The sequence below is a fragment of the Coenobita brevimanus genome, chromosome 74 (genome assembly GCF_032717465.1).
Source record: "Coenobita brevimanus isolate Jiangsu-jjx chromosome 74, ASM3271746v2, whole genome shotgun sequence".
Lineage (NCBI taxonomy): Eukaryota > Metazoa > Arthropoda > Malacostraca > Decapoda > Coenobitidae > Coenobita > Coenobita brevimanus.
This window is the reverse complement of record NC_137027.1, coordinates 20,076,093-20,100,801: the sequence shown is the minus strand read 5'-3', so window position 1 is coordinate 20,100,801 and position 24,709 is coordinate 20,076,093. Positions and strand designations below refer to the sequence as shown.

The following is a 24,709-nucleotide window of genomic DNA, read 5'->3' as shown; positions in this document are numbered from 1 at the left end:
AATCACTTAGCACGAGGGAAGAGCCCTCTCAACATCAGGAATGGCAAAAGCTCTCTGGCCTTCTTAAAACCAATCATCACTCTAACCACAGAGTTCGCTCCAGCCCCTCCTCCATCACGTAACATGTCTCCCTAATAACAAAACTCTTTTAAACACTCAAGAGACTCACTAGCTCGATCCTTTCACACCTGCCAATCTCCACATACTCTCCCCGACACTCCGCACACATGAAATCAGCGTTATTTAGCAGTGTACCTCTAAAACCACTACATCTCTTACGCACCCACTTCTCACAGACACTGCACAAGATGGAATTACTTCCTACGCCCTTGTGGCAAATCGCACATGGCCACTCCCTCCCTTCTTTGACAGCACTACCCCCAGCCCTAGATACCATGACATTTCTTACCCGTCCCTGCCCCGGAGGCGCTCAGGGACGGCAATTGTTTTTACTAGGTTGGTCTGTTTGTTTGTTCGCCTGTCTTTTAACAACTTTATAACTACTGGTGCGATTTTGACTAATATTACAGGGATGATGGGCTATGACCTGATCACCTGATTCCAGGCTGTGAGCCCCCAAAATGTTTTAAAAGAAAAGGGGGGGGGGAGAGGCAAAAACTTTTTTTTTTTTTTTTTTGCCATAACTCTTCTCAAATTTGTCATATCGACATGAAACCAAAACCTAATGGTGCATCTTTCAAATCTGCATCCTATAACACTGCCTCATTTTATGTCAGAGGGATCACTCCCCAGTTAGCGGTAAAGAGGTCAATGTCCAGTGGGTAGGGCCTAAAATTTCAATGGGCATAAAATCGTCAATTTTCACCCAATTTACTCCAAATTTGATATGCGACATCTCTGACTTGGTATCCTGTTGTGCTTATACATCAGCACTACAATGACTGCTGAGGATGGGTTTGCTGTGCCTTGGCACCACTTCTTGTTTTGTCTGCATTCACCTTTAACCCCTTGTTCCCCATACTGTCTCTCCATTTCCTAAATCTTTTTCCACCTTCCTTTCATTCTCTGCAGTCAACACCAAATCATCAACATACATCTCCCGTTGGAGTCCATTTCTGAAGTCACGTGAGAGGGCTTCAAGTACCATAAAAAACAATAAGGGGCTCAAGACTGACTCCTGATGCACACCAACATTCATGGAAAACTCCAGTCACCCTTATCTGGGCGTGAGCACCCAAATACAAGGCCATAACCAACCTAACCAGCCACTCCTCGATCCTATGCTTTCTCATTGCCCACTTCACAACCTCTTTAGCGATTCTGTCAAAGGCCTTCTCCAAATCAACAAAAACAAAGTACAGTTCCCTTTCTTTTCCTACATATTTTTCCTGAAACTGTTGAACAATGAATATGGCATCAATGGTCCCTTTGCCTGGCATAAATCTAAACTGCATCTCATCAATATCACTCTTTCTCTGATCAAACCTTCTACATCTCTCAACACTACTTTCATTACCTGGTCCAAAAGCCTCTATGATTTCCTCTTTCCAAGGCATCACTCTTCCCCTTGTAAACTTTACAAATACACTCTCCAGCCAATTATCTGGACAACACACTCATATATAATCGTATTTATCAAATCAAGTTCATTCGTTCATTTGTTCATGAAGGCTCCAACATGCTTGCACGAGTTGGCCTTGGTCACCTGATGGCGGCTCTCCATGTTGCTCGATCTCTGGCAACGTCCCTATTCAGTTCCTTATCCCTGAGGTTGCAGTCAATGGCCTCATCCCAGGTCTTTTTCGGTCTACCTCATACAACTCTACCCCTAACATTAACACTTCTCACTTTCTGCACCAAATTATCATCCCCCATCCTCTGCACATGCCCAAACCACCTCAATGTACCGCTCCTCATCACAACATCAATACACTCCAGTACCATCCTACCTCTCAACTCTTCCATCGTAAACCTAGCCCTCCCAGGCCTCAAACTCAGGGATGCACTGCACAAGTGTGTATTTAAAATAAGTCTTAGAAATTTAGGATGCCTTTGCAGTGAAAATGAGCGGTAAAAAGAGGGAAACTTCAGGGTGTGTTTGAGACTTCTGGTGTCTGACGCAAGGAGGGTGATGGCTGAATTAGCAGGCGAAGTAGTCATTTGTCCTGGTTCAAGACAGTGATTTAGTATCGTTGATGGTGGCATGATAACTGCTGAGTTATGGAGTGCTGGGAAACTACTGTTAGGATACTGAAATACTCACAATTAATATTTATGCTTTTATAAATGTGTAAAGAAAACTATCTGAACCATAGCTTAACCTCTGGTTATATGGGACTAGCTGATACTTTATTTTTTTAAAGAAAAGTTTGTGAGCGAGTTCCCACAAATAGCAATAATCTTTACAAAACATATGCAGCCTTCAAGTTGGTACCTATGTATCTATCTACCTACAACCAGACACAATAATCCCACAGGGGGTGGCTGATAGCCTCTGAGTTGGTTGTTTTATCGGGAGAGGCACTAACCCTCCACCAACCCACTTTTGACATGTAGGGAACATGTATGGGTTGGTTATATGGTTACCAACCAGCACTATAAATGGTTTCCTGGCTTATAGGAAACCATTAGGCTTATCACTCAATGGAAAGCCACCTGAAAAGGAAAGAAGAGTAATAAAAAGTGGCAGGAAAGATAGGAGAAATTGGAAGAAGGGAAAGCAGACATAGAAAAAGAATGATAAAGGTGAAGGAATAAGTAGGCAGCACTACATCAAGTGAGTGGATGATAGTTGCCACCACCTACCTGCTGGAGCCTATTCTGAGGCAAGTATGACAAAAATGTCAAAAGGCCATTGTACATGGTCACTCTGGATGAACAATGTCAGTGGTTGGATACACTCAGGCATTTAATTTGTCAAAACTAAACATTTTCATTCAACTGAAAGATTAACAAGCAACCAGTCAATTAAAAAGTACCTTGTTAAACACTTTTGATGCTATGGTTGCAGTCTGGCATTTTCTTTTGGTCACAAGCAATTTTATCTAATAAATATCCAATCAGTCAACATGTTATCAAGGGATCAACAGTCTGCTGTGAGAAGCTGGTACACCTTGGGCCCTTTCTTGAGTAGGTAGCCTTGGTGGTTGAGGCTGGCCAGGAAGTCTCCAAAGTCGCGGACCTGAACATTAATCTGCCGGGCCAACTGTCTCATTTCGTCCACGCTGAATGTCGACTTGTAGCAATTTTCTGATAAACGTTGGAGAGCTGACACAAACTTCTTCATCTGAGCCTTATTGCTGGTACCAGAACCGTGCTGAGACTTTTGGAAATCAATTAGACCAAATTCATCAGAGAAAGTGTCAGTCATGGAAGCACGCATGATTTCCACGACATCCCTTGCATCACTCTCACTAGCCTCCTCACGCAATTCACATCGAGCCCGGGCCTCGGTAAGCCTTATAAGGGACTGGAGCTGCCGAGTTGTAATAGGCGCAGCGTTAGTGTTCTGGTGACGTTGCCGAAGTTCCAAGTAAAAATGCTGAAGTACCCTGGCTGCAGCAGTGCTCAAAGTAGGACTTACGTACTTCCTGGCATAACAGATGTATTTACGCAGCAGCTGGTGGGGAAGGGGATCCAGCACTTCATCCCCACGTAACTTCAGACGTTCACTCAGTGGTCTCTCTCCATCCAAGCTAGTGAATGAGCGGTTGAAATCCTCTTTCCTGATCTTGGTTAGTGAGGTGTTAACAGCTCTATTTCCAGCACCACTGTGGAGAGCCATCACATGTTCTGAAAGAAGGCAATCCAGCTCCTCATCAGGTTTGTCCAGAAGTATGAAGACGAGGTCAAAACGTGTCAGGAGCGGTGCTTTCATTTTCAAGTTTTCAGCCACGGTTTTAGCTTTGTTATAATGTCCTCCAGCTGGGTTTGCTGCAGCTATGATGGATGTACGAGCAGGAAGGGAGCAGACAATCCCAGCTTTTGCTATGCTGATACACTGCTGTTCCATGGCTTCCAATAGTGCCTGATGCTGGCTACTCATCTTATCAAACTCATCTATACAACAGGCCCCTTGATCCGAAAGTACAAGAGCGCCACCCTCTAGAGCATAGTCTCCTGAACTACCCTCACGACAGAGGGTAACAGTAAGGCCAGAGGTAGTAGTAGTGTTGCCACAAACATAAACACCTGAAAAGAAACAAGAAAAAAAATGAATGTAACTCCATCATACAACACCTAACAAGACTGTGATGCAGTCACTGCCCCTCCAAACTTAAGCTGTTCCTGCTGAGTAACCCCAGTCTGACTAGTCAAGCAGACCATCAACCACAGACAAACAACCACCCCTGTAGGGCCATCCCATGCAGTGAATCAATGTTCCTTTGCGGTGGACAGTGCCTCACCTTAGCAGTGTGGAAGAGTTTGGAGGTTTGGTTCCTGGATTGACACTGCATCTATGTCTCTATCCAGTTAACAGGGACACCATAGAGGGTTCCACATCACCCAGTTATTTGGTTATAGGGTTACCATCCAGCATTGTAAACGGTTTCTGGATTATAGAAAACCATCTGACTTGTCACTCATTGTAGACCCACCTGAGGTGGAAAGAGTAATAAAATATTATCAAATTCTCCAATTACCCTTTTCCCCTGACGTGATCCATCTTTAACTATACACCTAGTTATGCCACTATGGAGAGATGGCACACTGGCAATGAGGAAGCTGTGTATTTAATGGTGGATTACTGTATAATACATTAAATTGGATCAAATTACAACAGTCTTAAGTTACATTAGTTTTGACTAAGTTAATCTGATCGGTTATGTCAAAAAATGTAAGTTAAGGTTAAACTAGGTTAGGTTAGAATACTGACCTCTAGGTGCAACATTTGCACAGGCCTGAAGCATCTGACTCTTTCCAAGGCCTGGGTCACCAACCACCAGAATATGGGGATCCCCACGGACAGATATCCCTCCTCCGCTCTTTGTGCATCCACCAAACAGGCACAGAATCAGCCCAGCTTTAACCATCTCATGCCCATAGATTGATGGACACAGGGACCCAACTAAAAGCTTGAACAGATTGGGCTGTGCCTGGATCTCCTGTTGACAGATTTAAAAGATTCATACCTCTGGATTAACAGAATCACCAACTGACCTCTCTCACACATGCTTTTTTTATTTACCTCTACTAATGAGTGTAAGAGAATGGGTGACAATGAGAAGGGAAAAAGTGGCAGTGGCTTAGGAAAATAAGTGATGGTATGGTAGTGAACGTAAATCAGTGAGAGTTAATGAAGGACTGAGTAACAGCATGTGTGGGAATTAATGAGTAAGAATGTGAAAAGTGAATGCATACATACTGTTAAGAGGGAGGGTGTTTGTGTGTATGTACAGTACCCTTGATTATTCAGCCTGCTGGATTCTCTGACCCAACCTTCCTTCGACAACGAAGGGACCACTGTGAAGCTGTGAATATACATTTAATTAATTTTATATTACATATATATATATATATATATATATATATATATATATATATATATATATATATATAGGGGCAACGCCTTAGCCCTTATCCAAAGATGGGGGACCTGGCGTAAAACTCACACTGTATATATACAGTAATCACTCCAATATCCGGATCAATAGAGCCATCGGTAGGTTCGGATATTGGTTTTGTCCGGATATTGGGCCCCAGCTTATGGACTTGTACTTACGGACCCTAACACAGAGAAACACCTATACAACTCCCTCCGGACATGCATAGCACCTATTTAACACCCAAATCACACCAATAAGGCACATAAATGACTGAAATAAATGCAATAGACACATAAAATGTGGGTTTAGAAGTATGTTCATACATTAATAAACATTCTGGTACTTATGGACTCTAACCGAACCTAACCTAACCGAACCTAACCGAACTCTGAAAAACATATTCCTACTGCACATGCATGAGGTAAGTTTAGTATGGAAAGAAGTACAGTATGACACTTTCTGGTAAGTATAGTATGGGAAAAAATACAATATGAAACATTCTGGTAAATATAGTATGGAAAATAGTACAACATGAAACATTTTGGCCACTTACAGCAAGTCCCTGGCCACCTCGATGAATAACCGCCTCCTCTCGGACTCTGACAGTAAGAACGATTTCCTGAAGCACTTGCACTACACTCTTCCTGAAGTCTTGCACTGAACTTAGTCACTAACACACAGAAGTCCGTTCTTTTCAAAGTGTTCACTTTAGTCCAAATAATGTTCCATTAAATTTAAGTGTTGCACATTAACTTTTCCCAAGTTTTTAAGTTTCCAAAGCCAAAACAAAAAGAAGGTTAGTTACGTTAGAATTTCTTTTCTACTTAGTCTTTTCTCCCAACTTGAAAACCTTAACACAACACACCGTTTTTTCACTGCACAACACTCAAAATTCCCGTGTGGTCTAGTGGAGAAGTTCTTGCTGTTTATTCACTGTCAGAGCCCGAGTATCACTGGCAGGCGTCCAAGGGGTGCATCGGTGGGTAGTGGTGATGGCGTACCGACTACAGAAGACTCTGAAGACAGCCGCAAACTCACGTCGAGCGGTGACTCCACTGTAGCTGATGTGCTGGGCTGTGGCTCGGAGCATGAGGGCCTGTCTTGGGGAGGCAATGGAGTGGAACAGGGCTTGGCACAGCGGGGTCACGGGCCTGAAAAAACTGTCAATCGTTGACTGACGCAAGGACCGACGATTCTGGCGATTGATGATGCGCTGCCGGAAAGCACGCACTTCCTCCACGAGTCCCAAGGGCCCCATCTCCCTGTCGCAGTCCGGGTGTTCCAGGTAGTCTAGGACGAACTCTAGATGTTCCCGGAGTGCGCTCAGCTTGGGGATGGCTGGAGTAGTGTCCTGCTGGGCGGAGTCTGCATCATCATCGCCTTCGTCGTCGGAATCTTCAAGTTCGGGACTGACACCAGCAACCGAAGACGCGATCTCGATATCAGACAACGTCTGATACCCAGGATCGCCCCGTCGTCGTCCAACCACTCACGAACATCGTCCACATCAACATCGTCGCCGTGCGTACGTAGCCGTGCATGGAAGTCATCCACGTCAAACCCTAGGAAATCGTACTCCACATCTGTTCCGAGAAGCAGACGAGACCAACCATTTTCAAGAGTTTTCACAGGGACTTCCTTCCATGCACTAGCCCAGTTGTACAGCGCAGACTTGATGTTGTAGCGGCGAAGGTTTTCCAAAGTCCGCTTGCCTCGAGTGTCACGTCCTTCCCTGCGCTCGTCCTCGTCCTCGAGAACCACCATCACCTCGTCCAGGAACTTCCGACGGTACAGGCGCTTTGTTGCCACGATCACTCCTTGGTCCATTGGTTGAATGAGAGCAGTCGTATTAGGTGGCAGAAACATGCACCTAATACGGCCATTCTCAGCAACCAAGTCCTTGTCGCACGGGTCGGCAGGTGCATTGTCGAGGAGAAGGAGAGCCTTTACCTGGTCGCGAGGAATTCCCAGTGTCTTCGTCTGGTAATGTATGACCTCCTTGAAGTGATGGTGAAACCAGTCTTTGAAAATCACAGCTGTGAACCATGCTTTCAAAGAATGGTACCATACGACAGGAAGGACATCCATCACCCCACGAAGGCACCGAGGCTGCTTTGCACGGCCAACAATAACGGGCTTAAGCCGGTGCATGCCGTTAGCATTGGCACAACACAAAGCAGATATCCGTTCCTTAGAAAGCTTGCGGCCAGGTACACGCTTCTCCGTCTCATCGGCGAGAGTGTTCGTTGGCACCGAGCGATAGAATAGGCCAGTTTCGTCAGCGTTATAGACTTGACCAGAGTGAGGCCCTCCCTGTCGATCAAGCCTTTCACCTTGTGCCGAAACTCGTCCACTCCATCTCGTTAGCGTACAATGCTTCGCCATGTGCTTTACGGTTAGTAAGGCCATGTCGCAACTTGAAAGCGAAGAGCCAACCCTCGGATGCCTTGAAGTCTAGGGCGTCGTGAAGCCTTGCAAACTTCTCAGCAGCAGCCTTCAGCTCCGTTCCACGTACCATCACACCAGCTGCACGTTGCTGTCGATACCAAATCAACGTGGAGTGGTCGATCTCTGCATACTTGGGAGTAAACATAACCTTCCTCTCCACGTTGCGTTTGCTTCTCGACGAGAAGTCAGCCGTGTACTGCATGAGCTTGTCTCGGGAACGCTTGATATCAAACAAAGTCGACCGGGCCAGGTTGAACTCGCGGAGAATGCGAGAGGAAGACCAACCCGCATCAACCTTCTCCAATATCTCCCGTTTCTTCTCCAGAGTCAACACCACTCTCTTCCTTTTCTCAGGAGGCGGGGCCATCATCACACACACTAAGAGTAGGGCAGAGAGCAGCAGGAGGCCTTGCAGCAAGTACGGCACCACCACAACAGCGAGCACGTGGGCAGCCATGACGAAGAGCGTAGGTCTTGTCGCGGTGAGAGACAGGCGGGAAGTGGGGAGGATGCAGCGGCGCTCTATCGGACGTCGGAGGAATGACGAACCAAAACAATGCTCTCACGCGGCGCGCGGCAAGTTCAAATTACGGACGGCACAAAATCGATTTTTTTTTCCAATTTTTTTTATTTTCGGACCATTTTGGGAATGTTTGATCCCAGGACGATAAGGTTCGGGGTGTGGGGATGTTCGGTTATTTGGCGTCCGGATATTAGAGGGATTACTGTATATATATATATATATATATATATATATATATATATATATAAACTGTATTTATATATAAAAATATATATATATATATATATATAAAAATAAACATATATATATATATATATATATATATATATCCATCATCTAAACCTGTGTTGCCCCATGAGGGGCATAGGAGCCCCGGGCTAGGCAAGTTGGTCCTGACATTTCAGATGAGAGTGACCAGCCTCACTCATCCCTGAGTGGCATTATGTGCGCAATAAACCTCAACCATCCCTTGGATATAAACCTGCACTGACTCAATCCGACTGGAGCGCCTTAATGGGGTGCTTCTGAAAAGCCTAGCATTCCGGTAGATGTCACCACCACTGGGACAAACACAGTCCTTGCTTTGTTTGAAAAGCATATTTTTCTTTGTTAAATATCTACACTGTTGTGTGAAACTGTGAATCATAGTAATATCATATACCATAATATAAATACTGTAATACAAACAGAATACATATATATATAACACAGCGTGAATTGTTTATATTTATCATAAACAGAAATTAAAATATCACTGATGGAATATGATGGCAACCCGCCATTTCAGTGGTCCTATATTACCTAATTTCTGCTACATTTAGTGCAAGTTAGGTTCTTAATACATAGTTTGTTCAGACTGTAAATTATGCCTAGTAGGTATCTTGACTCATTCAGTCTCTATGTTGGCAGAAATTTAATGTTGAGTAAATACTGGGACTCAACATTTTGCTCACTCCCGTCACGGAAGTGGAGAGACGAAGAGAGTGTATGTGAGTGAGGTGGAGGGGGGAAGAGGGAGGGGGAGGCCGAGGATGAGATGGAGGGATGGGGTGGAGAGGTATATGAGAGAGGGGGGTGTGAGTTGGGGGCGAGGCAGTGAAATGGCGGGGGACAGGGCGACGTGGAGGCGATTTGTTTGTGGCCATCCTGAACAGGATTGAGGCGTCTGGCAATAGATAGATAGATAGACACACAGTATATACAAGGTGTTACCCAAAAGTTCCAGTAATTTGAACAGAGGGAGCCAACCATTTGTAATTTTGCCTTTTGCCACTAGGAGGAGTCAGCAGCACCCCTTGTGCATCAGTGTTGCCCCGGTCTTGTCTGTGTGCAGACATGTTGTTGTGCTATGCTTACTATTGTAACGTGGTGTCTAGGTGGTTTGGCGGTTTTGCAATAGTGGACCTCAGGGAACAAAGAACGTGCATCAAGATCTGCTTCAAGATCAACAAGACAGCTGCAGAAACTCACCGGTTGCTTCAGCAAGCCTTTGGTGACAATGCCACGTCCAAAAGCAAAACATTTCTCTGGTACAAGCGATTCAAGGAAGGATGAACATCCGTCGAAGACGATGATCGTTCTGGACGACTATCAACGGCAGCATCACCAGAAAACGTCAGAAATGTTCATCAGGCAATCCTTGCAGATCATAGACGAACTATCCATGATGTTTGTGATACTGTTGGACTGTCATAAGGGAGCATGCAACGCATTTTGTTGGACGTGTTGGGCATGAGACGCATCGCTCCAAAATTTGTGCCACGACTGCTGAGTGATGAGCAGAAGGCACATCGCGTTGCAGTTTGCAAGGAGTTCAAGACTCAGGTCAGAGATGATGCCACCTTCATCTCCAAGGTTATAACTGGTGATGAATCATGGGTTTATGGTTATGACCCGGAGACAAAGCAGCTGTCATCGCAATGGAATTCTCCCAATTCACCGAGGCTGAAAAAAGTGCGTCAAGTTCGAAGAAATGTCATCAGTGTTGATCATTTTCTTCAACACCCAATGGGTTTTTTCACAAGGAATTTGTCCCACCCAGTCAATCTGTCGGCGGAAAGTTTTACTGTGAAGTTTTGCAGCATCTGAGGGAGAACATCCGCCACAGACGTCCAGAACAGTGGAAGAACAAGGACTGGGTCCTGCATCACGACGACGTCCCTGGCCACACATCAATTGTTGTCTGGTAGTTCCAGGCTTCCACTAACATGGTAGTCATTCCCCACCCATCCTATTCGCCTGACCTTGCCCCCTGTGACTTTTTTCTATTTTCCAAGCTGAAATTACGACTGAAAGGGCGTTGATTTGACTCGATTGAGGTGATCCAGACAATCTCGCAAGAGGTGCTCAAGACCATCACGCCTGAATCCTTCCAGGGTTGCATGGACTCGTGGAAAAATGCTGGGACCACTGTATACATGCCCATGAGGACAACTTCGAAGGCGACAGTGAGAACTAGGAGGTAAAATAACTTATTTTCCTACAATAATCAAATTACCGGAACTTTTGGGTAGCACCTCGTGTATGTGTACGTATATATATATAGTAATCCCTCTAATATCCAAACGCCCAATATCCAAACATCCCCACTAACCGGACATAATTGTCCTGGGATCCAATATTCCCAAAATGGGCCAAAAACCGCAAAAAATTTGAAAAAAATCTGACTTTTTTCCCACCCATAATTTGAAATTGCCCCCTGGCGCCGAACAGCTGTTACACCATGGTCCCTTCACCCCTTCCTTCCTCCCCCCTCCCCTGTCAGGGTTGCCATTTGGTATTTTTCATTACCAAGTGTGGGCCAATTTGGTAATGAGAAATTCGTTTGGTAATGAATCAGAATAATGCATTACCAAATGGATTTTTCACATGTATGAGGATACACAGGATGGAGATGGTGGATTCTTTGCTCTCTCTGATTAATCTGCTACCCTACATTGCGTGAAAATAATCAACATGGTGTTAATTATAAGGAGAGTGATTACATGTATTTCCACTTGTATATATAATTAGTGAAGAATAAATGCTAGCTTTACGAATTTGGTAATGAAAGTTGAGGAGATTGGTAATGTGGCCGTTGCAATCTGGCAACTCTGTTACCCCGCCATCTTCAACAGTCACAGTCTAACTCCGATCAAGAGAAGATGCTCATAGCAGTGCAAGCCACAGGTGCTCGTTTTTTGAGAATAAACTGCAATACGTCGCCACTAGAACACACAGGAATTTACAGTCTTGTGCAGTGTTAAGAAATTAGCATTTAGAGTGCAGAGGATTAACTGTGGACTGCAAACTGGCAGTTCAAACCAGTCCAGGAGCCAGGGACTTGTAAGTACCCAGAATGTTTAATATTGTATAAACTCACCTTTAAAACCTCATTTTATGGTTCTTTTGCATTTATTTCAGTCTTTTATGTCCCTTATTGGTGTGATTTGGGTCTTAAATAGGTGCAATGCATGTCCAGAGGGAGTTGTATAGGTGTTTCTCTGAGTTAGGGTCCATAAGTACAAGTCCATAAGTTGAGGCCCAATATCCGGACAGGACCACTATCCGGACCTGCCTATGGCTCTATTACGTCGGATATTGGAGGGATTACTTATACAGTAAGTCCTCGTGTTTGGATGCATTTTACTTCGACATCTCGTTTTTCACGCAAGAGAAAGTTTCCGAGTTGTCTCACAATTCGTGTATTTCCCCATAATTCGATGCTCCCAGCCGGCAGCCAACGACGCATACCGATGCTCATTTGTTGGCAGCCATCTTGCGACCACCCTGTCCATCATAACCAACATGGCAACCACCTTTGATGCATAAACCAAGACTATACCTGAGGCATCCAACATCCTCTCGACCTTGAGTGATCTGCAGTCTCAAGTGATGGCCGTCTACAACAGAAACATAAAGGAGCAGAGACGAGCCTGGATCACATATTTTCATGAGACAGAATGTGGCTGCTATTCTGCAAGACTTGGATGTGCCAGCAGAGGTGGATGAAGGAGAGGTGGATGAAGGAGAAGTGGACAGAGAGGAAGTGGAGGTGCTGGAGCCTGAGTCCAACTTCAAGGGCTTCGGCATAGGTGATGGGGCTTCCACAGAGAGGCCCATGTCACCTAGTAACTAGACCATCTACCCTCAACACACCTTCACCTGCCACTCAAGCCAGTCCTCACTTTATTTCTGGTGAGGATTTTTGGTGTTGCAGCTCTTTATAACAGCTTTAATGTCTTTTCAGGCACATGTTTATTGTGTTATGATGTTTTAGCCCTAGTAAATACTCTTCATTTAATTTTGGGTAGGGCCTGTTTGGTGTTATAGCACTTTCTGATAGGGTAGGTAGGGGAGGGAGGTGATGGTTTGGACATTTAAAAAATATATATTTATAAAAATTCAGGTTTAAGCAGGAGTGTAATCTGGTTTATGTTAAAATGTTGTCACATCATTTGGCTCTTTAGACTGATAATATGAAATTCTTAGCTCTTTTCAACATTAAGCTATAGTTAACAAAACACAAGTGACTAAATCATCCGAACCACCCCTACCAGTGGTGATGGTTCGGCCATCTGTATTACTTAGCATATTCTTAAAATTATGAGAGTTATATTGGATAAAAGCAAACATTTATTAATTCAAAGATATTTCATTTTTCTAAAGTACAATATTAAACTTCAGAATCCAAATTAACTACCTGATATCCGTTTAAAAAATGTATATATTTTATATCTGAAATAACCTTCACCAGATTTAATAATAAATGATTTAACCTCTTACTTTCTGCTACAAAATTATGCATAATTAGCCTTCTCTCTCTCAGTCTCACACTCTCACTCTCTTACTCTCACCCTCTCTCACTCTCTCCCACTCTCACTCTCATTCTCTCTCACTCTCCCTCTCTGGAATACTGACTTCACTTTTTACTTTCTAGGCATTATTTCAGACGGACTAACTTAAGTTTTAACGCATAGTGTAGCCTGCAAAACTGAAATAGAAGTTGTATTACCCCTTCCTTCTTTTAACACTGAGAGGAATAGGTTAAATAAACAAAACTATTAATATATATTCCCTGATCACTATTAAGAATGGTGTTTCACTATGTGTTCAAATATAAATGATCAAAAGTAGCGTTATCATTTGATAAGGTCATGACTTGGTAGTAGTAGGGGGATAGTTCGGACTGTCCAAACCATCCCCCTCCTCAACTGTCCAAGTCATCCCGAACCTAAGTAATTAATTGACGGGTATCCTCAAGTTTTACACGAGAGTTTAACATTCGTTTTTCATAGCAATATGTTCTACATGCAACACAGATTCACCCTGATAATGCCCAGTTTGATACTTGGCATATTCATAAAGGCAGAGCTTGAAATATACACTCAAATTATTACATATGAGATGAAAAAAACACAAAATCTGACCTTCATAAAAAAGTGAGGCGTTTCTAGCTTGGAGGTTCCGTGTGGTCGAAATAAACAAACTCTCCCACTTTCACACAAAATCACAAGGCCCTAGATCCCATACGTTTCTCAGGGAGTGCACTGTCCGAACCATCCCACTGTCCGAACCATCACCGCCCTCCCCTACATGTCCCACCAAAACACTCCTCTATTTTTCCCATTGATTCTTAACTTCACAATTCAATGTTTCACATTTCGCGCAGTTTTGGTGGAACATCCACGCTGCGAAAACCGAGGATTTTCTGTACATATATACTGTGTATATATATATATATATATATTTATCTATCTGTCTATCTATTGTTACATGTGGCTGATAAACATTACTTATATTCATATGTACTATTCAGAAGATTTAATATTTACTTGTCTTTTGAGCATCATGCTTAGCATTACTGTGAATGAAGAGTGTTTTATAAACATCTAACCGTAAGGAAGCAGCTGGCCTGGCTAGCTGTCCCTTGTCGACGTGTTATATCATAAGGTGAAATTTACCACTAAGAGTTTTCTATCATTGACTGATACGTAGCTCTGAGCCTTTCTGACGTTTAAGCTAATGAGCACATCAGTTCTAGAATCTTCCATACCCCTTACTTTTGCCGTCAGAGCTACCTTCTCATGTCTGCCCATGTTAGTTTCAACCTTGTTAATGAGTTTCTGTTATGCCTTTCATGCTTCTGAGAGTTTACATAATGGCCAGGCTGTCTGTTATCAAGCCAGATCCCTTCGTGCAACTACAACAGCAACATCTCTTCCCCACCCCTCTATCATAGCAAGAACTAAGTGGACACTGACATCATCCCTTCCACCAAAGTCCTGTTTCCCGGACACCATCTTCAGGGGGCAGGTAAATGGTACAACTGCAAAGCCAACTACAGCTTCATCACCATGGAGGACGATCATCCAGACTTCTTTGTCCAAGGCTCGGCCATCATTAAGCCCAACTCTCTGAAAGTCAATAAATCCCTGGCAGAGGGTAAGAGGGTTGAGTTTTCCACCAAAAGGGGGATGAAGGGACCAGAAGCTGCTGGTGTTATCGGCCCTTCTGGTTCCAACGTAGAGGAATCCAACTAGACTCCAACAAGCCGACCATACCACTGTCAAACTGAAACTGGTGAGGGACCCATCCTGCAGGCTCGGATCTTCGTCCGCATTCAGGCTGCACTCGCCCTCATGCAAGAAGATTGAGCTGCCCTCGCAAAGCTGATCCTTCTACTCTTCCAGCACAACAAATTGCCTTCACTGACATCCCAGAGGAGGTAGTCACTATTGTTACCACCTCTCCACCAGCTCCTCCCTCTCCCCTTCTGCCTAGCAATGACCTGGCCGCCACCTCAGACATGGAGATGCCTCATCCATCTCCATCACCTGTTGACACCAACCACACCAATGACCATGACCAAGAAGCTCCTGCTACATCACTACCACCTCCTGTTGACGACCGGACCATAGACCCGACCACTGAAGAGCCCCATATTTCTCTCTCTCTCCATCAACATCTAGGAAGAAATGAAAGAAGCGCACGAGTTCACACATGAACATCCCCCAGATCAGAACCAACATCTCACCACCTGATAACGACGAGACCGCCAACGACCTCGAGCTCATGAACACCTAACCCACCAGCGCTGATATGCAGTCCCAACGCAACCACATTTTCGTTTTTGAAGGCTCCAACATGCTTGCATGCATCGGCCTTGGTCACCTAATAGCAGCTCTCCATGCTGTTCGATCTATGGCAGCCTCCCTGTTCAGCCCCTTAACCCTGAGGTCAAACTTAATGGCCTCATCCTAGGTCTTTTCAGGACTATCCCCTCGCAACCCCACTCCCAGTATTAATGCTTCTCACTTTCTACACCCAATTATCATCCCCCATCCCCTCCACATGCCCAAACCACCTCAATCTATACATCCTCACCACAACACCAATACACTCCAGTCCCATCCTATCTCTCAACTCTTCCATCGTAAACCTAACCCCCCCCACGCCTTGCACATCCACCTAATCATTGTCATTTCTGTACATTTGAGCCTGCGAATATCCTGTTCCTTTACTGCCCAGGTCTCGCTACAATACAGGATTACACTCCTAACACATGCTGCATACAAAAATCCCTTAACATGCAGGGGCAGCCCTCTCAATGTTAGGAGAGGCAACAGCTCCCTGAACTTCTTCCAACCACTTCTCACCCTAGCCACTGAGCTAGCTCCTCCCCCACCTCCAGCACATAACATGTCTCCCAAATAACAAAACTCTTCCACACACTCAAGAGACTCATCAGCAAGTTCAGTCCTTTCACGCCTGACAATCTCCACCTGCTCTCCCCGGCAAACCGCACACATAAAATCAGCATTATCTCACAGTCTACCTCTGATACCACTACATCCATTATGCACCCACTTATCACGAACACTGCACAAGATGGAATTACTTTACACGGCCTTGTGGCAAACTGCACATGGCCACTCTCTCTCTTCTTTGACAGTACCACCCAATCGAGATTAACTTTGACAAACTATTCAATGACACAGCCACAAAAATAATATTCAACACAGTGCTACAGTAGATTGAAGTTCAAACGACTCACCATGGACAATTATTCACCATCACAGCCAATCCCCACTGACTGGACTAATATAGGGCACGGTCCCCTCTATGGGAGGGGGGGGGGGGAAGTTACCAAGCAATTAGCAACTGAAGAGTGGACTGGGGAGGTTGTGTGCTCTACTGTGGGACCTTCTGTATATAACTGTATATCTGCCACACATGAGTTATTGTTTATTAACAGTGTCAGCAAATGACCTACTGATTAGGCTGTACATATTGATATTGCTATTATTTACTTTATAAGAACTAATTTTGAGTCACTAGTCTATTCCTGTTAATGTCATCCACTTTTTTTATGTATCATGGGTCTACATCTTTATTATTATGCCAGTCTTTGTTGCTCCCACGAATGGTTTTAGTAACCCAGTGGCTAGTTTCAGTGTTCTTGTATACCATCTATTCACCTGATGTAGTGCTGCATTGGGTGTCTGTCCTTTCCTCTCTTCCTTCCTTCCTCTGCTGTCTTTCCTTCATTCTTTCCTCTTCCTTCTGCCTACGGGTGACTTTACACTCCCTCTTCTGTCTTTCTTTCCTTCACTCTTTCCTCTTCCTTCTGTGTATGGTTGACTCTACACTGAGTGACAATCCAGATGGTTTCCTGTATACCAGGAAGCCATTTACTATGCTGCGTGGTAACCATATAACCAAATTATGGCGCCTGGTGGTTTAGTGCGTAATTAAAGAGCTCCAATCGGATGAGCCTGTGTAGGTTTATATCCAAGGGGTGGCTGGGGTTTACTGCTCACGTAATGCCACTCAGGGATGAGTGAAGCTGGTCACTCTCATCTTAAATGTCAGGACCAACTTGCCAAGCCCCAGATTCCTACGCTCCTCATAGGGCGGCATAGGATTGGATGATGGATGGATGGGTTGATGTTTGGAACTTTGGAAAATTTCTGCAACTCTTAGTTTGCTAATCCTGTTAAAAAATATTTGATTTTGTTCACTTTGTACTTTAAGTTACTGTTAAGTAAACTAAGTTTAAATATTTTTAATTGTGTAATTTTGTTTCCCCTTATTGTCACTGATGTTAGATTGAGACTTTATTATTGTTTCCCCTTTTTAAGCTTACTACATGGTGTGGTTAGTCTCCTCTTTTGACTAAAATTTCTACTGCGCACTTTACCTTAATCTTCACACAATTAGATGGACCTTAGGACCCCACCACATGGTGCATATATGTGTACATAAGTATGTACATATATACTGTATGTCTATATATATATATATATATATATAGAATACATACACAGTAATCCCTTTAAGACCCGGACGCCCAAGCACCGAACACCCCAAGGCTTGAACATTTTAGGCTTGGACCCATTTGTTCAAGTCTCGGATTATTCCCTAAGATATCTGGACATCTGGGACACCAAAAATGGACAAAAAATGTCAAATTGTTAAAAAAAAAAAAGAAAAAAAAAGAAAAAAAAGAAAAAAAAAAAAAAAACTGATACATGTTAATCCCAACTCTAAAAATGCTGCACAGCGACCAACAGCTGTGTTTTGGCGCGTAGTTCCAGCGACATCTGCTAGAGTGCCCCTGCATCCTCTCCACTTCCCGCTTACCTACCATCGTGACTGGACGCTCATAGCCATGGCTGCCCACGTGCTCGCTTTTGTGGTGGTGCCCTACCTGCTGCAGGCCCAGCTGCCACTAGACCACATGGGAATTTACAATGTTGGGCAGTGTTAAGAAATTAAAAATCAGAGTGCAAAGGATTAAGTGCAGAGTGCAACACTGGCATGTTGCAACTGACGTGGCAGAAGTAAGAACAGAATGTGCAGTGGTAAAAAATTATAATTCACAGTACAAAGGATGAAGTGCAGCGCAACACTGGAATACTGTGTGTGCTTCATGTGCACCTTCACCGCCATCATCAGAGCCATAGAGGAACCGGGTTAATTTTTGGGATGGCCATGGATGTGTCGTAAGTACCCTGTACACTGCTAAATATTTTCCATACTCAATTCTGATTTCTCATTCTCTGGTTCCTTTTCATTTATTTTATGGTTCTGTCCCTTAATTTTGTGACTTGGGTCTTAAATAGGTGCTGTGCATGTCCAGTAGGGAGTTATTTAGGTGACTTTAAAAGTTCGGTTGGGTTGGGGTCTATAAGTACCTGGCCAGCGGTATTTTTCCCAAGTCCCGGACAAGAATAAGTCCCAGATGTTGCTTCGGCTCTATTACGTTTGATCTTGGAGAGATTACTGTACATAAACAGTAATATTATAAATATACATATATATATATATATATATATACATTGTTTCGTTTTTAAAGGCTCCAACATGCTTGAATGCGTCGGCCTTGGTCACCTAATGGCGGCTCTCCATGCTGCACGATCCATTGCAGCCTCCCTGTTCAGTCCCTTAACCCTGAGCTCACATTTAATGACCTCGTCCCATGTCTTTCTCGGTCTACCCCTCGTAACCCCACCCCCAATATTAACACTTCTCACCTTCCCCACCCAATTATCATCCCCCATCCTCTCCAAATGTCCAAACCATCTCAATCTACCTCTCCTCATCACAACACCAATACACTCCAGTCCCATTCTACCTCTCAACTCTTCCATCGTGAACCCAGCCCCCCCCAGACCTTGGACGCAGGGATGCACTACACATCCACTTAACCATTGTCATTTCTGTACGTCTGAGCCGGCGAATATCCTCCTCCTTCACTGCCCAGGTCTCACTACCATACAGCATTACACTCCTAACACATGCTGCATACAAAGACTCCTTAGCACATAGGAAGAGTCCTCTCAATGTCAGGAGAGGCAACAGCTCCTTGAACTTCTTCCAACCTCTTCTCACCCTAGCCACAGAGCTAGCTCCAGCCCCACCTCCAGCACACACCATGTCTCCCAAATAACAAAACTCTTCCAAACACTCAAGAGATTCACCAGCAAGTTCAATCCTTTCATGCCTGACAATCTCCACCTGCTCTCCCTGACATGCCATACACATAAAATCAGCATTATCTCGCAGTCTACCTCTGACACTACTACATCTCTTGTGCACCCATTTATCACAAGCACTGCACAGGATGGAATTACTTTCCATGCCCTTGTGGCAAACTGCACATGGCCGCTCTCCCTCATCTTTGACAGTACCGCCACCAACCCTAGACATCATCACTTTTGTTTTATCTGCAATTACCCTTAAGCCCTTGTGCCCCATACCATCTCTCCACTTCCTAAACCTTTCCTCCGTCTCTCTTTTGTTCTCTGCAATCAACACCAAATCATCAGCACACAACATCTCCCACGGGAGTCCGTTTCTAAAGTCACGTGAGAGGGCTTCAAATACTGTGATAAACAACATGGGACTCAAAACTGATCCCTGATGCCCACCAATATTCAAGGAAAACTCATCACTCAAATCTCCATTCATTCTTACCTGGGTGCGAGCACCCACATACATAGCCATAACCACCCTAACCTGCCACTCCTCCAACCCAAGCTTTCTCATTGCCCACTTCACCACCTCTCTAGGGACTCTGTCAAAGGCCTTTTCCAAATCAACAAAAACAAAATACAGATCCTTTCTCCTACCAAAATATTTTTCCTGAAGCTGTCGAACAATGAATATGGCATCAGTGGTCCCCCTACCTGGCATAAACCCTAACTGCATCTCATCAGTATTCACTCTTTCTCTAATCATACCTTCTAAAACTTTCTCCATAACCTTCATTATCAGATCTAAAAGCTTTATACCTCTATAATTTCCTCTTTCCAGGGCATCACCCATCCCTTTATACTATCTATCTGTCTATCTATAGCCCGACGCCCTAATCCCGCAAAGGGCGGCCGCAGACAAAACGGCTCCAAGTCGCTCTGTCACCCACCATTTGACTACCCTCCCCCCAACTCACCCCCCCCTCCCTCATATACCTCTCAACTCCATCCCTCCACCTCATCCTCAGTCTACCTCTCCCTCCCTCCACCTCACCTACATACACCCTCTTAGTCAGTCCTTCATTCTCCATTCTCTTCACATGTCCAAACCACCTCAGTGTATTTCTCCTAATCTTCTCAACCACATCCACATCCACCCCACAGCGTTCCTTCACACATCATTCGTCAACCTGTCCCTCCACGTCACTCCACATGTTCCTCTCAAGTAACTCATTTCCACTGCTCTCACTCTTGACTTGTTCCCCTCTTGCAAGGTCCATGCCTCGCTTCCATACTTCAGGGTAGGGATCACAATACTATCATGCAGTGACTTCTTAACTTCCATACTCACCTCCCTATTTCTCATCACTGCTTTCAGTGTACCAACAACCTTCTTCCCTGCTGTACCCTTTCATGCACTTCATCCCCCAAAGTTCCATCCTTACTCATCACACTACCCAAGTACTTGAATGCACTCACATTCTCCATATCCTCACCATCCAACCTCACTGCACACTCTGTGACTTCATTCCTCTCAAACACCATAACTTTACTTTTGTTTACATTAACTTTCAGATTCCTCCTCCTACACACTGTCCCAAATTCATTCACCAAACCTTGCAACTCCCATTCATCTTCACTCAACAGTACTGTATCATCAGCAAACAGCAACACCGGAAGCTTCCAAATCTCACCCTCATTCATTAGAGCCACCCTCACATCCACTGCCCTACCCTGCACCTCCTTTACAACCCCATCCATGTATATATTAAACAGCCATGGAGACATCACACAACCCTGTTTCAGTCCCACATTGAGATCAAAGAACTCACTCAGCTCACCATCCACTCGCACCGTAACCCTAGCTCCCTCGTACATACTCTTCACAGCACTCAACAATTTCCCCTCCACTCCATATATTCTTAATACCTTCCACATACCTTGCCTATCTATTCTGTCATAAGCTTTCTCCAAGTCCATGAAGGCAGCATACACTTTCCTTCCCTTCTCTAGATACTTCTCCACTAAACATCTTAGAACAAATATCTGATCTACACAGCCTTTTCCCTTCCTAAATCCCCCTTCTTCTTCTCCAACTAGCTCCTCTGTCATATGCCTAACCCTATCAATGAGTATTCTACCAAATATTTTACCAGTCACGTTAAGTAGGCAAATATCCCTATGGTTACCACATACTTCTCTCTCTCCTTTTCCTTTGTATAAAGGAACAATTATACCTGATTTCCAGTCCTCTGGAACCCTTCCCTCATCCCAAGCCAATCTACACAACTTCCATATCCACTCCACAACAATCTCACCCCCATACCTAAGCATTTCACCACACACTCCATCAATTCCTGGGGCCTTTCCCAACTTAATATTCTTCATCGCTTCCACTACTTCCGCCCTACTGATCTCTTCCTCCCTCCTCTCATCTCTTCTTCTCCCGGCCATTCCCCAACCACTTATACTCGCACTGCTCTCACTCTCCACATTCAACAAATCCTCAAAGTGCTCCTTCCATCTCCTCAGTTTCTCTCTCTTCTCCACCAACAATCTATTATTCTTATCTTTCACTCCCCTACTATTTCCCCTTTCACACTGCCTTACTTTCTTTACCTCCTTCCAAAACAATTTCTTACTCTCCCTCCATTTCACACTCAGACTTCTCCCAAACTCCTCATCCACTTTCTTTTACTCTCCTTCACCAGTCTCTTAACCTCCCTTCTCCTGCTCACATATACCTCTCTCTTCTCTCTCTCATCTTCTCCCCTACCTCTACTCGCTAACCATTCACTATATGCCTTCTTCTTTTGTTCCACAGCTTGTTTCACCTCATCATTCCACCATGCTGTCCCTTGCACACCCTTGCATCTCCTCCTCACTCCACAAACCGCCTCACACAATACGCCTATCTCTTCCATGAATATCTTACATATGTCTTCCACCCCTTCCATCTGCTCTAGTTCATACCTTCCCAGTCTTTCTTCCACTATGCTCTTATACTCTGTCATTTTCTCACTATCTTGCAATTTCTTCACTCTTCTCACAGGAGTTGCTTCCTCCTGTCTTCCCCTTCGTCTCCTCAACCACTTTCTTTGCAGCTCTACCTTGGCCATCACTAAGTGATGGTCCGAGACTCCATTCCCCCACCCTCTCCACACTCTTGCATCCAACACTTGTCTTCTCATTCGCTCATCCACACACACGTAGTCTATCATTGCCTTTCGTTCAACAAGTTCACCATCCATCGTCCTCATTACTCTCCATGTATACCGGTGGATCATCTTATGCCGAAAGTAGGTGTTGGCTATTGCCAACCCCTTACAAGCACAGATGTCCACCAAAGCACTTCCATTCTCATCTATTACACTCTTCAGCCAATCATCTGGGACAACACACTCATAAATAATCATATTTATCAGGGTCAGTGACTAACCTCACCCCTATATCGCCTGAGGCCTTCAACATTTCGGCAGTCAACCCAGACACACCTGCTGCCTTCCCCATCTTCATCCTGCCTATCTCACTCACAGTAGCAACGTCAATCAAAGGCCAAGGGCCAAACACTGGATCTGCTGGCTCCAAACCTTCCCTATCCCAGTCAAACACCTCATTCACCAGCTTGTTATAATGCTCTCTCCATGCATCTTTAATATCCTCACTGTTCACCACTACCCTTCCTTCATCATTCTTCACACACTGCTCACCTATAATATCCCGATTATCCCTCTTCATCTGACCTGCCACCCTAAATATCATATTTTTCCTTTCCCCATGATTTAGGTTATCAAGTAAAAGTCTCTGTGACTCAGACTTCGCCCTGTATACCTCTCTTCTAGCCCTACGCTTGGCAGCCAAGTATTCCTCCTTGCTACCACTCTTCTTCCATTCCTGGAGAAGCCTTCTTTTTCTCCTTAATTGCAGCTTCTACACCCTCATCCCACCACCAAGTTACTTTATGTCTTGGTGGTCCTCTTGTCCAACCGCATGTTATATCAGTAACTCTCAAGAGATTGTTCTTGAGGGCTCTGTACTGTTCATTAACGACTATGTCTACAGCTCCCTGTTCAGCCACCACTCTCCTCATCTTGCTATAGAAGGCATCCCTTACTACTTGGTTTTTCAGCTTCCATATTTTCCTCCTAGGTACATAAGTCCTCTTTTTCATCACTCGTTCTTTAAGCACTGTATATCTATCTATCTATCTATCTACTGCCAGATGCCTTAATCCTGTACGGGGTGGCCACAAACAAATCACCTCCACGTCACCCTGTCCACCGCCATCTCACTGCCCTGCTCCCAACTCACACCCCCCTCCCTCATATACCCCTCCACTCCATCCCTCCGTCTCATCCTCAGCCTCCCCCTCCCTCTCGCACCCTCCACCTCACTCTAATACACTCTCTCTCTCTCTCTCTCTCTCTACTCAAACCTCGATTTAAGGGACTAAATGGGGACTCAACTTGTCTCTTACTTAAAAATGTCCCTTATTTAAAAATATCCATTGTTTTACCACATATAAAGACAATCTTATTATTAAATGCAATGATTGTTTCACTTGTGTTATTTATTTACATGATTATGAGTTGGTGGTAGGTGGTGGCAACCATCATCCACTCACTTGGTGTAGTGCTGCCTACTTCCTCCTTAGCCTTTATCATTCTTTTTTTGTGCCTGCCCTCCTCTCCTATTTCTCCCATCTTTCCTGTCACTTCTTATTGCTTTTCTTTCTTTTACGGGTGGCTTTACAGTGAGTGACAAGCCAAATGATTTGATGTAAGTCAAGAAACCATTTACAACGCTGGGTGGTAACCATATAACCAAACCATACGTGCTCCCTACGTGTCAACAAGTGGGTTGGTGGAGAGTTAGTGCCCCTCTCCGTAAAACAAATAACTCAAAGTCAAATGGCCACCCCTTACGGGATTAAGGCGTCTGGCAATAGGTAGATAGATAGATAGATTATGAGTATTATTTAACAGGTACTATATAAAGACACATACTAATGTTTAAAACCTAGACATTAAATTCAATTTTTAAATGGTCCTGTCCATTTGTCAGGTAGCATATGGAGTCCCTTAAATCCGAAATCCCTTAAATGGAGGTTGCTTAAATCAAGGTTTGAGTGTGCATATATATATATATATATATACTTGTATATATATATATATATATATGTATATATATATATATATATATATATACTTGTATATATATATTGACTTTGTCGGATACGATTATGTGAAGCTACAGAACGTGGTGACTGTTTT

At 44.2% G+C, this 24,709-nt stretch overlaps 1 protein-coding gene across 1 annotated transcript in view; it reads right to left on the bottom strand.

The window, feature by feature from the left end:
- Nucleotides 1-3,043: 3,043 nt before the first annotated feature.
- LOC145407797 (DNA helicase MCM8-like) overlaps nucleotides 3,044-24,709 on the bottom strand; it is a 258,985-nt gene continuing 237,319 nt past the window's right edge. Inside the window, exons 8-9 of the mRNA XM_080278660.1 lie at nucleotides 4,838-5,066; nucleotides 3,044-4,152 (exon numbers count right to left, since the gene is read on the bottom strand). Coding sequence (XP_080134786.1) covers nucleotides 3,044-4,152; nucleotides 4,838-5,066 — 1,338 coding nt within the window. The remainder of the gene's footprint in view (nucleotides 4,153-4,837; nucleotides 5,067-24,709) is intronic.